The 14,891-nt window shown below is 46.0% G+C and overlaps 1 protein-coding gene across 1 annotated transcript in view; it reads right to left on the reverse strand.

Annotated features, from left to right (window-relative positions):
• Positions 1-14,891, reverse strand: part of TEP1 (telomerase associated protein 1) — a gene marked incomplete at both ends in the record, with an annotated part of 59,211 nt that overhangs the window by 32,186 nt on the left and 12,134 nt on the right. Inside the window, 10 exons of the mRNA XM_080707069.1 lie at positions 1,743-1,900; positions 2,084-2,208; positions 4,620-4,697; positions 4,984-5,145; positions 5,745-5,906; positions 6,933-7,067; positions 7,353-7,541; positions 8,256-8,309; positions 9,405-9,893; positions 14,577-14,679. Coding sequence (XP_080563195.1) covers positions 1,743-1,900; positions 2,084-2,208; positions 4,620-4,697; positions 4,984-5,145; positions 5,745-5,906; positions 6,933-7,067; positions 7,353-7,541; positions 8,256-8,309; positions 9,405-9,893; positions 14,577-14,679 — 1,655 coding nt within the window. The remainder of the gene's footprint in view (positions 1-1,742; positions 1,901-2,083; positions 2,209-4,619; positions 4,698-4,983; positions 5,146-5,744; positions 5,907-6,932; positions 7,068-7,352; positions 7,542-8,255; positions 8,310-9,404; positions 9,894-14,576; positions 14,680-14,891) is intronic.

Consider the following 14,891-nt stretch of genomic DNA (forward strand, 5'->3'; position numbering starts at 1 on the left):
GATCTCAAAATCCTGCAGTCCATGGGATTAAACTGGGCATTTGCCTTGGCCAAGGTAAATGACATAGTTTAAGCTGTTTTGAGCTGGGTGTGGTGCCACATGCTTGTATTCCCAGTACTAGAGGGCTGAGGGTGCAGCTTGGAGATAGAATGCTCCTGGGGCCAATCCCCAGTACCACAAAAAAAAATTTTTATGCTATTATTAGGGTTTGAAACCAGGGTCTCATACATGCTAGGGCAAGCATATATCCTCAGATCTTTTTTTTTTTTTTTTTGATTGATTGATTGAGTTTTTGTGATGCTGGGGATTGAGGGCATTCTACTTCTGAACTACACCCCCAACCCGATTTTTCATTCTTTACTTTGAAACAGGGTCTCACTAAGTCGCAGAGGGCCTCACTAAGTAGCTGCGGCTGGCCGCAAACCTGGATCCTCCTGTCTCAGCCTCCCAAGTACTGGGATTACAAGTCTGTGCCACCACACCGGGCTCTTTTTGTTTAGAGACAGGGTCTCATTAAATTTCCATCCTGGCCTAGAAGTTGCAACCCTCCTGCTTTAGCCTACCAAGCAGCTGGAATTACAGGTGTGAATCGTGGTTTCCAGCTGACATAGGGGTTAAACTTTCAGGGCCAGTCATTCTCAACTAGAGGAAGAGAGCGGTGCTATACGTACAGAATCATCTCCCTATACCAGCCGCTGTCCACGTCCCTTTAGCCACTACACCCTAACTTATTTCACCTGTTGGAAAGAGGTTATCAGGTGAGGTGTGTGTATGTGTGTTTTCATTCCCAGGTGGTTCCTCCCAGGTGGTTCCGGTAGACATACCACCAGTGAGAGCGACAAAGTGAGAGAGTGACACGCAGCTGTGCTGACTCTGAGTGGGAGGCACGCGGAGTCCAACGTTCCAAAATATGAAGCCTACAAAACTCAGTCAAGCCAGGCGTGGTGGCGCATGCTCGTAATCCCAGCATTTGGGAGGCTGAGACAGGAGGATTGCTGTTCGTGGACAGCCTCAGCTACTTAATGAGGCCCTTTGCAACTCAGTGAGACCCTGTTTCAAAATAAAGAATAAAAAAAGGGGTTGGGGGTGTAGCTCAGAAGTAGAATGCCCTTGGGTTCCATCCCCAGTACCACACACACAAAACAAAAACCTCAGTCAAAAGGTCTAAATAGCTAGAAGGTTTTCAACAAAGAGATATTAACTTTAAATTTTCAAAGATAAAAATGGAAACAAAGTGTGTGTGTGTGTGTGTATGTGTGTGTGTGTGTGTGTGTGTGTGCGCGCGCGCCTACATATATGCATATATTGAAGGTAACCTGGCCCTTCCTAAATTGAATTTGTTTATTTTTTCAGTATGGGCAAATGACCTAACATTGCCATGCCCTAAGTATGAGCTTCTGTAGAGACCCCAATATGCCAGAAGCAAATCCTACCTTGTTTGAAACGAGTTGCACAGATATTAATACAAGTGCAGTCAGAGAGGAGGCACGGCTTCTGTCCTATATTGATAAAGACTCGTGTACCACCTAGCCACATCTGGAGTGATCAGCTATCGATGACACCAGCACTACTCTAAGCAGGCGCACTGTCCACTCTTGTGGTCAGCGGCAGACTAGATACATCCAATCATTTCCAGTGATGCAGCCACCGGGCAAGAGAATAACTGCCTCACACCATGGGAATCTTCAAGGAAGGGTCTGAGATGTAGAGGCATGGGTGGGAAGAGAGGAAGGTCGGCCTACCTATGAGTTCCTCCCAGACAGAAGCTTTGTTCCCTCGCAGGCTCAGCTCCCGATCCCAGGTCTCCGGCCTAGACAGCTTCATGCGCTTCCCAGCTCTGCTAGAATCCCATGGCCCGGGGAGGTGACTCTGGGAAAAGAGCTGTAGGTTGGAGGGGTACCTGGAACAGAGAAGAAGGCACACATCATTTCAAAGATGGCAGGAAATAGAAAAGGCAAGTGGAGTCGGTCAGAGCCGATCAGTCACGCTTACAGGCCAGATCTGCCCAGACCCTGGCGCTGGGGTGAGCACTACCTGACCGACGAGCCTGACCCGCAGGCAGGTTTGGGACGCAGCCTCTCACCTGCAGCCCAGCAGGGCTTGCACGTGCTGGGCAGGCTCGTGGATGTGCAGTCGCTGTACCAGCTTCTTCAGGGTGAACCTTGACTGCTTCTGTTTCTTTGGCACTGCATTGTAGGCTTCCTCAAACTGTGGAAACACCCCAGGTCCCACAGGGATCACTCACTTCATCCATGATCATGAATATTCTTCAAAAAGCAGAGCCTAAGAGCATCCTATACCTAAAGGGTCATTTCTTTCCTCTAGGTAGGTTCAAGCAAAGAGCAGGATAGAAGGTAACAGTCTGCAGCAACGGGAGCTCCTGTGTCGAGGTTAAGACAGCAGCTCCTAAGCAGAGAGCAGTGGTGCGCCTGTAGTCCTGGCTGTCTGCGAAGCTGAGGACAGAGATGGCTTGAGCCCAAGAGTTGGAGGTCAACCTGGGCTGACAGAGAGACCCTGTCTGAAGAGGGAAAAAAAGGATAGCAGCAGCGCTTTGTGGTCCCTGTGTTTAATTCACTCAGGATCAAACCATCCATGGTTGACATGGGACGAATGGCTTGATAAAAGCAAGCTTGAGAGAGAATGAGCAGAGAAGGTCCTTGTCCTTAGAGGAAGGGAGAGGGAAAGCAGGTCTCACTTATATTACTGAGCCTATAAACAGGCAGACGGAGGCATCCACGCAGGCGGTGAGGCATTAGACAGCTGAAAGCCTCTGTGCTGGGAAAGCTGAGCTTAGGATATGCTAACAAGATGAAAAGACCAGTTGACCAACTGAGAATGCATTTTCTCATAATACCAATATATATTTTCCTCTATCACTATATTTCTTAATATTTTCCTATTTCACTATATGGTAATAGAGATTATACCTAACAGGACCTGAGTTCATCTTCACAAGCCAACGATGTCAGTTCTGCTATTATCACCTTTTTGTTATTTTATTTTATTGTGGTACTAGAGATTGAACCTAGGAGCATCCTACCTCCAAACTACACCCCTAGCTCTTTTTATATTTTTGTTTTGAAAGAGTCTCACTAAGTTGCTGAGAGTCTCACTAAATTGCCGGGGCTGGCCTTGAACCTGCAACGTCCTGTTTCCACCTCCCAAGTGCTGGGGTTACAGGTGTGCACCACAATGCCCAGCTTTCCCCCATTTTATATACGAGAAAACTGAGGCAAGAGAGGTTACGTCATAGTCGGGTTGGGCACTGTGGCGCAGTGGCGCGTACCTAGCCTGGTTCTGTAATCTTAGACAGGAGGATCACAGTTTCTAAGGACAGGCTCAGTGGGTAATGAAACTTTTATCAATCTAGGGAGACCCTGTTTCAAAATAAAAATAAAATAGGACTTGGGGTATAGCTTGGAGGTAGAATGTCCCTGGGTTCAATCCCTAGTAACACACACACACACACACACACACACACACACACACACACACACACACGTTGTCATTTTCTAAGATCTCATAGCCAGCAAGGGATGGACATAAGGTTCAAACAAACCCAGATGAGCTAAATTCACCTTCTGTACCTCTTTTTTTTTTTTAATACTGGGGATGGAACTGAGGGACATTCTACCTCCAAGCTCCACCCCCAGCCCAATTTTTTATTTTTTATTTTGAAACAGGGTCTCACTGAGTTGCAAAGGGCCTCACTAAGTAGCTAAGGCTGTCCACGAACAGTGATTCTCCTGGCTCAGCCTCCCAAATGCTGGGATTACAAGCGTGTGCCACCACGCCCGGCTTTTCTGTAACTCTTAATTGCTAAGTCCAAATCCTTATTTGTCATAAAAGTAAAAAAAAAAAAATGTTTGTTTTAAAAACTTCCTACGGAAGTTAAGTATTTCATAATTTTGAGTGTGCATGTGGTACTTAAGATTAGACCCAGGGACATTCTACCCCCAAGCTACGCTCCCAGTCCTTCCCATTCTTACGTTTTTTGAAACAGGGTCTCCCTAAGTTGCTAAGGCTGGCCTCAAACTTGCCATCCTCCTGCCTCAGCCTCCCAAGGACTAGGATTACAGATGTATATCACCATGCTCAGCTTCTATATATATATATATATATATATATATATATATATATATATATATATATATATATTGGTACTGGGGTTCCTGTAAACCCTTCTACCTCCGGGCTACACTCCCAGACCTATTTTATTTTTTTTAATTTGGAAACAGGGTCTCTTAAACCAGCGAGGCTGGCTTCGAACCAGCATGATCCTCCTGTCTCCGCCTCCCAAGCGCAGGGATTACAAGCGTGCGCCACCACGCCCGGCCAGCTTCATAATATTTTAAACTCATTTATCCAATTGAGGATACCACTTATCAGTAAAGTATAATACCAATGAGAGCAAAATAGAAAAACAAATAAAAATGAGCCTTTCCCAATATCCTCAGAACTAGATTACATAACAGTGACTCAGAACCCCCAGACTAGAAGTGGCACCTGCCTGCCTCACTCGCTCTTTGCATTCATAAACCTAATGGAATTTTGTTTCTAAATATTAGTCCAGAAAAGACTATACCTGTTCATATATATCCCCAGAACAAGGGACTCACCTTTATCTGCTCATCTTGAAGAGGCCAAAGGTGCCCTGGGAACTTTGGGTTTTTCTCAGAAAATGGACGCTTGGTCTTCTATGGGGATAGGAGAAGCAGTTTCAAACAGAGAAATGGAGGTTGGCCCCAAAGACACCCAATCCAATAGCCCTGACGATCCTCGCTACAAAAAAATCAATTAAAACCGCCAGCTGGAGAAGAGGCCTGCCCTCTCTTACTGCCGCCCGAGCTCTGCTCCCAACTCCTTTAGCTCCTGGCATAGGCATGTGTCATCTGCTTACCGCAGAACCCCCAGACCACCATGTTCCTTTGCCCCCCCTTTCCAGGGAAAAGGGGCCTGGACTGGGAATGATGGGGCACTGACTGGGGGCCGGGGCGGTTGGCGGGGGCGGCTCTTGGCACGGTGCTTCCGAGGATTGTACTTAGCCAACTGGTACTCATTGAACTGGGCAAATTTGTCCTTCATAGCAGCACGGAGGCAGGCAGGCAGGGGCACCAGCTTGTTGCAGTCTTCTTCAGCCAGGCCCTGTCAAAGAGAGAGGAGACCATCAGAAGCAAGACCAATCCATCTCCACCCAAACAAAACAAGACCATGGGGCTGCAAGAGACCATAGAATAGAGAGCAAATTCCTAGCCCTGGCTCTCAAAAAAGTTTTTTTGTACTTGTGGAATTGGTGATTGAACCCAGGGGCGTTCTACTTCTGAGCTACACCCCCAGCCCTATTTTTATTCTTTGAGATAGGGTCTCACTAAGTTGCAGGGGGCCTCACTAAGTAGCTGAGGCCGGCTGTGAATCTGCAATCTTCCTATCTCGGCCTCCCAAGTACTGGGATTACAAGCATGCGCCACCACGCCCTGCTTTCAAATGACATTTTTCATGGTGCTAGACAAGTCAATCATCTTCTCTGATTTTTGTTTTCTTCATTACAAACATTACAGCCCTTCTCGACAGTGTCCTCCCTGCTAGGCAACCCAGCCTGGTACAGGGAGGGGTGATTCTGTTGGACACCAAGGCTGAGGGAAGGGAAGGGAAGCCAAATTGTATGAGGACTATCTCCAGGGGTGCAGTGAGTGAAAGAGAGGGAACCCGGTGAGGGCCAGAGCTCCAGGAACTGAGTGCCATACCTGGTAGAACCTTGCTACCTGGATCCAATCGGAAGGCAGGTGGACAATGGCACAGAAATACCTGCGCAGGTGGGGACGGCAGACTGGGAGGAAGGCAGCAATGGCCAGGACTCTATTGGCCAAATCCCGGAGGTTGAGCTGATGCCTGGCATACAAAGATGCCTACGGTACAGAGAGGGCAAGGTTGACATCTCAGTGCTCCTCCCAGTCCCCTGCCCTAGACAACCCTGATTGTTGGGTCTGCCTGCATGAAATTTTCCCAATCCCTCCATATTGTTGCAAAAGATAAAAGCCCGAGTCTCTTGGCATTTTAAGTCCTCCATACTCTGGCCCTATCTGCCTTCACAGCATATATATATATATATATATATATATATATATATATATATATATACACACACACATATATATATACATACATACATACATATATATACACATACATACATATATATATACACACATATATATACATATATATACACATATACACTAGGGATTGAACCCAAAGGCATTCTGCCCCTGAGCTATACCCCCAGTCCTTTTTATTGTGAAACAGGTCTCATTGAGTTGCTGAAGCTGACCTTGAACCTGTGATCCTCCTGTCTCAATCTCCTCCAATCTCAATCTCAAAACTGCATTACAGGTGTGTACAACCACACCAGACTTCCAGCATGTCTTCTTCTGAGTCTACTGACTCTCTTCCAGGTGAAGCAAGCCCTTTCCCTCTTTGGAAGATTGTTCATATCAGTATATATATATATATATATCAAAATCTTACCAAGGGTTCAAATTGCTGATTAAATCTGCTGTGTTCCAAAGCTTCAGGGAAAACATTTCCCCCTTCTCTGCTCCTTCTGAAACATGCACTCCCTACTATCCCAGTTGAATTCATATGATATTTGGGAAAGTGGTCTACTTTCCTAACGTAAGTGCCTTAAATACCAGAGCCAAGTTCCATCATCTGTTAATATGACTCTCCCAGCCCACCACTGTATACTAAATAAACCAACCCTAGTATTCCCTTTCCTAATCTCATCTCCTCCACTCTTCCCAGAGCCCCAGGAAGTAGGCCTCAGACTCACCCAGAGATTCTATTCTTTTGCTAAGTGAAGCCCCCGGTACACCATATGACAACAACCCCACCTCCCAGCCTCCAGTCCCATCGCCCTCTTCCCACCCCAATACCTTGAGGATGAACTCGGGCTCCAGGGGGGCGAGTTCACTGCAGACTTCAAGGATGGACTCCTGAAGGACGTCAGCTGCGTTCTTCATTATTACATCGGAGGCCAGAGCACTGTACAGCAAGCTCATCAGCACCATCTAGGATTTGGGAATGAGAGGGAGGAGAGGAGTGACGTAGCAGGATGAACAGAAGCATGCATTTGTCCACGCAGAACAACTTGCAAAATGACGCAGAGAACCAGCGCCAGGTTCTGGAGGACTCTGTCCAACTGAACAGCTAGCACAGGGGATTAGGACGTGAGAAGTGAGAGCTGGATCATGTCCCCTCCTTCCCCTCCCAACTAGGAAGGGGCCTTGGTCTAGATCTCCACCCCAACCTCCCCTCCACCTCCACTGCCCTCTGTCCAACTCTGCGAGTTTCACCTTCTTTTCCTGCAGGACCTGGTCAACTGGCTTGAGATGAGATTCCGAGTCCCCAGAGGTGAGTTTCAGGGCCAGGGCCGCCATCTCTTCCTCCTCTCCCAAGCTTAGACAATAAAATGGTATTTGGTCCGTGGTGCCTTCCTTCTCTTCTGGCTTTCTCTCTTCTTCTGAAGAGAACCTGCTATGACCCTAGGGATGGTGGCAGTTAGAAATCCCAGCACCCATGGACATGACGGCAGCTCCCAGAGACAGAAAGGGCCACATCTCTAAGCTGGTGCTGGCAAACTCTGCTCCCTTGTACCTCAGCCTGACCAGCACCGACCCGCCCTGTCTCTGACTCCGTGCTCTGTCCTGCCACTGTTCCCTGCTCACCCTCTAGGCCCTCGCCAGGAGCTCCATGGTCCTCCACCCTGCTATTACCTCCTCTCCAATGCCATAGCCTGGTCCCCTCACACTCCTCCTAGAATGCTATTAAGACAGTTCTGGGCTAGGCGAGGTGGCACATGCTTAGAGTCCCAGCATTTGGGAGGCTGAGACAGGAGGATCACGGTTCACAGAGAGCCTCAGCTACTACTTAGTGAGGCCCTTTGCAACTCAGTGAGACCCTGTTTCAAAATAAAAAATAAAAAATTGGGCTGTGGGTGTTACTCTGAGGTAGAATGCCCCTGGGTTCCATCCCCAGTACCAAGAAGAAGAAGAAGAAGAAGAAGAAGAAGAAGAAGAAGAAGAAGAAGAAGAAGAAGAAGAAGAGGAGGAGGAGGAGGAGGAGGAGGAGGAGGAGGAGGAGGAGGAGGAGGAGGAGGAGGAGGAGGAGGAGGAGGAGGAGGAACCACGTCCCATACTAATCCCCTAGCAACCTTGAGCTGCAGAGCCTCATCGAGCCTCCGCTTGCTCACTTATTACCTGACAGTACCTGACAGCTACTGGAACAGTAAATAGAGTGAAGCCTATTTCACTCTTCACAAATAACAAAGCCTTAAATCAGTGTAAAATGGCGATAGTTTTGATCCTTAGTTATAATTATATATATTATATATACTTTTCATGTTTTATGCAATATACATATATATTTTATATATTGTGTGTGTGGTACTGGGGCTCAAATCCAGGGGCATTCTGCCTCTGACCTATACCTCCAACCCTTTTTTTATTTCAAAACAGGTTTCTGAGAGTCTCACTAAGTTGCTGAGGCTGGTCTTGAACCTGCAATCCTCTTGTCTCAGCCTCCCAAGTATTGGAATTACAGGAGTGTGCCACCATGCCCAATTTACTGTGTGTGTGTGTGTGTGTGTGTGTGTGTGTGTGTGTGGTACTGGGAATTGAACTCAGGGGCATTCTACTCCAAGCTACATCCCTGCTCTTTTTCTTTTTAATTTGAAACAGGGTCTCACTAAGGTTGCTGAGAGGCTCACTATGTCGCTGAGACTGTCCTTGAACCTGTGATCTTCCTGCCTCAGCCTCTCAAGTACTGGGATTACAGGCCTGCAACACCACACCTGGTTTTTTACTTCATTTTAAACGTGAGGAAACTAATAAGACTTTGAAGAGTTAAGAATCTTGTCCAAGATTGTATACTTTGTAATTAACAGAGTATGAGGCTGAGGCTAACTTTCCTTCACCCCAATTCCAAGTCTACACAGAAACAGTGTACTTGTCTACTTCTGTGAGTGTGAACAGTGGGTGTGTGTTTGCACAGGTAAAGGGAGGGCACTGAGCTCGAGCAGAGGCCTGCCTCATCTCAAAAGCACCGGGCTGACTCTGCTGTATTAATAGGCACTGACTTTCCACCCAAGCAGAGGCTTTGAGGACAAGGACTATTTTTGATCTACTGTTTTTCATTTACTGAACTGAATTACAGTAAGAGATAATTACTTTACATTAGTAAGATGCTAATGAAGACAGCCCTTAGATAAAGAGCACCTCAGAAGAGGCTCTGAGGAGAGAAGGAGCTAGAGACAGAGCAGAAAAGAGGGAAACCGAGGCACCAAAAGCTAGTGAGAAGAGCATATAAGAAGCATGGCCGGAGTCGAGATGAATGTCCAGGACTATTACCAAAGTTGTTTTCTGAACTCTTTCTGTAGCAGAGATGGACTTCGGGACATTGGGGCAAGGCAGTGTCTCTCCCCCAGAGAGACGCTGAGCCCTCCAGCTCAGAGGCTCAGAGAGCAGGCAGCTGCTAGTGCTGTGGCTGCACAAGTCAGCCTGCATCATGTGAGGTCTCTGGAGACACTGGAGCAAGGGGCTGCCGGACACGATGCTCTCTCCACTGGGGAGCGTAGCTAGGCACCGGTTCTCCAAGGAGAGGATGTCTGAGTGAGCAGACTCATGCCCATGCGGTCTTCCTATGGTCTTCAGGGCAGGAATTCTGATGTTCTCCAAGGAGAGGATGTCTGAGTGAGCAGACATATGTCCATGTGGTCGCTCCAGAGACCTCAAGTCAGGTAGCATGGCCAGGCACCGATTCTCTAAGGAAAGGATATCTGGACGGGCAGACACCTGCCTCGGGCATCTCTCCATAGCTACAGCCCAACTTCTATACGCCTAGAAATGAACAAAAAAAGATGAGTGATGAGTATTTGGCTGGAAAGGAAGTGTATTTACACTGGGAGTGTATCTTCACCATATCGTACCAGTTGTTCTGAAGACAAAGAAGAACCCATATTTTTTTTTTCTCCCGGACTGGAATCCAGGAAATATTCTAAAGGAAGAGGTTAGGAAAGGACAAAGCAGAACCTTAAGAACAAAAATTTTTTTTAATGGCTGGAGGGGAAGTTATTATAGTCTGGATCCAAAATGTCCTCAAAGGCTTATGTGTTGGAGACTTAGTTCCCAGTTAGCAGCACTGGTGGGAGGTGGTGAAGACTCTAGGAAATGGGGCCTAATTGGAGGAAGTAGGTCATGGGGGAGTATCCTTAAAGGGTGTGTCTTGTCTCTGACCCCTTCTCTCTTTCTCTTTCTCTCTCCTCCTGGCTACCATGAGGTGAGCAGCCATGGCATTCAGCCTCATCTGAGGTCTAAAGCAATGGAGACCATCGGCTGAAGCCTCTGAAACCATGAGCCAAAATTGCTCCTTATGTTAATTTTGCTCTGGTATTTTGTCACAGTGACAGAAAGCCAACTCTAAAAAACTGGTTGCTGTGACTCTACCTCATGGTGTGGTTCAGCAGCTTTTGGAACTGGTTTGCATGAGGAATTTGGAAACGTTTATAGAATCAGGCTAGAGATGGTTAGAGCATTACAGACACGGCTTAATGGGAAATTTTGGTGAGAGTTCAGAAAACCAGAATGTTGATAGTAATTTAGATAGTAGCTAAGCATGGTAGCACATGCTTGTAATCCCCATACTTGGGAGGCTGAGATAGGAGGATTGCAGGTTCGAGACTAGCCTCAGCAATTCAGTGAGGCCCTCAGCAGCTTAGCAAACCATATTTCAAAATAAAAAATAAAATTGGACTGGAAGTGTATCTCAAAGGTAGAATTCCCTGGGTTCGATCCCCAGTACCACAAAAATAAAATAAAGTAATTCAGACAGTAAAGGTCAGGCTCTTGAGGCTGCTGATGGGAATGAAGACGTTCTATTGGGAAATTAACTAGAAGCCAGTTCCAACAGTATTACATTCTGGCAAAGAACTTGTCTACATTTTGCTCATGTCCAGAGATTTTGTGTGAATTTGAGTTTAAAGGTGGCCAATTGCCAGGCGTGGTGGCACACGCTTGTAATCCCCACGCTTGGGAGGCAGAGACAGGAGGATCGCACTGGTTCAAAGCCAGCCTCTCTGGCTTAAAAGAACCTGTTTCCAAATAAAAAAATATAAAAATAGGTCTGGGAGTGTAGCCCGGAGGTAGAATGACCCTGTGTTCCATCCCTAGTATCACCAAAAGAAAAAAAAAAAAAAAGGTGGCCAACTAATTAATGTAGCAGACAGAAGAAATGTCAAGGCGGCATAACATTCAGGGGGTGGCGTGGTAACTGATGGCTGCATTTAGCCATATTTACAGTGAGAATCATGAGGAGAAAACAGAGCAGAAGGATTTGAAAAACCTGCAATTTGGCCAGAAAAGCACATGCAAAATCGGGGCCAAGGAAAGTGTGGTTGCTGAAGGAACTGCACCATTAAAAAGAAGCCAAGTACTCTAAGATGCCTTAGGAACGCCTCAGGAATTGGTCAGACCCACTTACTACAGGCTCAAAAGTATAAACTTCTTTTAAAGACTTTGCTTTGAGAAGAGTGTCTGAGCAGCCTTCTCCCACAAAACCACCTAGGAAGTCGTTTCTGCAGGATTCATTCCATCGTGTTCAGCCATCCAGACACTTAGAGGTCTCTGCAGTTCTGAAATTGGGCCCAGCTTCTTATGGCTTGAGCCAGTGGCAGAACTTAGCGTGGTCCATAGGATGCTGGTTTTACAGACACGAAAAATCGAACAGCTGTGAAGTTCTGGACATTTCCACCCAAATTTCAAAGGAAGGGCCGGGAGGTCAGGTGGTATGTGGAAGGGTCGCGGTTCCTGCAGGCAGCCCCAGGGAGGACAAGGCTTCAGGTGAGCAGCTTTGCCCCACCACATGCTCCCCAGCCTCATCCGTGGCCTGAAGCAATGGGAACGAGTGACCACGGCCTGAAACCTCTGAAACCATGAGCCAAAGTAAACCCTTCCTCTTTAAGTCACCTTAGCCCAGGCATTTTGTCACAGCGACAGAAAGCTAATCACCACGTGAATGAATATGTCTTCTCGTGAGGGAGTAAAGAAGACACTATCAGCCGGGCGTGGTGGTGCACGCTTGTAATCCCAGCATATGAGAGGCTGAGACCGGAGGAGCCTTAGCTACTTAGTGAGGGCTTTCTGCAACTTAGTAAGACCCTGTTTCAAAATAAGCATGAAAAATAAAGCTGGGAGCTGGGCATGGTGGTGCATGCTTGTAATCCCAGCATTCGGGAGGCTGAGACTGGAGGATCATGGTTCATGGACAGCCTTAGCTACTTAGGCCCTCTGCAACTCAGTGAGACCTGGTTTCAAAATAAAGAATAATAATAATAAAAAAAAATAGGGCAGGGGGTATAGCTCGGAGGTCAAATGCCCCTGGGTTCCATCCCCAGACCCAAAAATAATAATAGTAATAATAAAATAAATCTGGGGGTGTAAGTCAGAGATACAATGCCCCTGGGTTCCATCCCCAGTACTGCAAAAAAAAAAAATTGGTATCAGTGCATTATAATTATACACAATAGTGGGACTCGCTGTCACGCATCTGTACATGCACAATGAATGGGCTTCTTGATACGGCCGTGAATACAAAGGCACATCTTGGCCCTTATCTTACTTCACCACTCAAGGAGAACACAGTGTCAGTGATCACTCTCTCATGGAAGCTCTTTCTTCCTTTGGCCTCCACAGTGCTACCATCCCCATTCTCTTTCTTCTTATAATTGCAGTTAGGACTCCTTAGTTCTTCTGCTGTTCTTTCTTAAAATTGACATGCCTGACAGTTCTATTTTAATCCTCCTACATACTTTCCTGAGGTGGTATCATCTGATCTGTGGCTCCAAATAACATTTCCATGCTGGCAACTCATAAATTTATTCCTTGACCTAGATCTTTCTTCTGAGCAATGTACACACTTATGTATTTGCCTACTGAACAGCTATCTCTACTTGGATTCCAACTCAAAGGTACCCCAAGTTCCCCAGATCCCAAACACTTCACCGCTCCCTCACTCCTACCTCTGCCCCCAATACATCTCCCTTTTCCATCACCTCTATTCACAGGACTTTGCAGTGAGCCAGACCCCACATTGAATTCTGGCGCCTCCACCACCGGACCTTAGGCTTTAAATTCTCTTTTGCCTCTGGATGTTTTTGTTTCTTTATCTCCAAAATTAAGATAAATGCCTACCTCACAGAGTTGTTACAGGAATAAATGAGAAAAAATTAAGACTGAGACAGGTGGATCACGTAAGTTTGAAGCCAGCCTCAGCTACCTAGTGAGGCTCTTAGCAACTTCGTGGGTTCCTGTTTCCAAATAAAACATAAAATGGGTCTGGGAGTATAGCCCAGAGATAGAAGGCCCTGGGCTCTATCCCCAGTGCCACACACACACACAAATTATACATATACATATATATATGTATGTACACATATATATATATATATATATATACACACACACATACACACACACACATATATACACACAGACATATATACATACACATACACATATATATGAACACATATATACACATATATACATACATATATATATGAACACACACACATATAGAGAGAGAGCAATACCTGACACTTACAAAGTGTCCAATAAATGAAGGCTATAGTTTGTTTTATTTTCCAGTGAACTATCACATCACACTGACTCTACTCTTTCACTATCTCGCCAACGTAGGTACTTTCCTCTCACCACAACCTTGGTGGGAACGCTCTAATCCTTGTGATGAGTGGTGTTCTGTACTGGAGGAGCTGAGAAGCTGCATATGGAGCTCCCCTCGATACCTCAGCCGGCACCTGTGATGTCATTTTATTATCTTCATCATAATTAAAAATCATTCAAGCATAGTGGTGCATGCCTGCGATCTCAGTAATTGTGAGACTGAGACGGGAGGATCACAGGTTTAAGTATAGTCTCTGCAACTTAATGAGGCCCTCTACAACTTAGCAAGACCCTGTTTCAAAAAAATAGGGCTGGAGATATATATATATATACACACACACATATATATCATATATCATATATATCATCATCTTGTGCTAGGTGTGTTGGTGCATACCTGTAATCCTAGAATTTAGGAGACAGAAGGATTGCAAGTTCAAGGCCAACCTCAGGAACTTAGTGAGATACTGCTTCAAAATAAAAAATAAAAAGGCCTAGGGTGTAGATCAAAGGTAGAAGTCTCCTGGGTTCAATCCGGTACCAAAAGAAAAAAGGCATCTTGTTTATTTGTCTATTATTTTCTCCTCACTGAAATCAAACCCCTTTTTGTCTCATCCCCCTCTGTATCCCCAGTATTGCACACATAACTAGTTCCTGATCACCTCCCAGCCTCATTTCTTACTGATACCCAAACAACCCCAAAGCTTTTTGTGTGTGTATGGTACTGAATTGCCAAGGTATTTTTTACTCTGCACAGACACAAATCTAGAACACTCTTCCTTCTATCTATACAACACCTCTTCTAACCCTGCCTTTACCAGGCCAAATTCTACCTCTGCTCACTCTGTAGACCTCAACGCAATAGTCCGTCCTTCCAAGGGGAATGCTGACACCCAGCGCCTGGTTCAGGTGGTCTGCTCTAGATCTGCACCTCACCTGCACTCCCCTAGTCGTGGAACAAACACATCACCATTTGTCTTGTGTCCTGCTAGAAGGGAAGGTCCTGTGCACAGAGCTCCTTTAAGCCTTGCTCATCATCCTTTCTACAATTCAGGGGCTTCTGAAATCTGGTAGAAGCTATAAAGCTTTTTATACAGGAAAAAAAAAAAAAAGCTTATATACTTCTTAGCATTAAATTTCCAAGAAGTCCATGAAGCC

This window comes from Muscardinus avellanarius (assembly GCF_963383645.1).
Source record: "Muscardinus avellanarius genome assembly, chromosome: 12".
NCBI lineage: Eukaryota > Metazoa > Chordata > Mammalia > Rodentia > Gliridae > Muscardinus > Muscardinus avellanarius.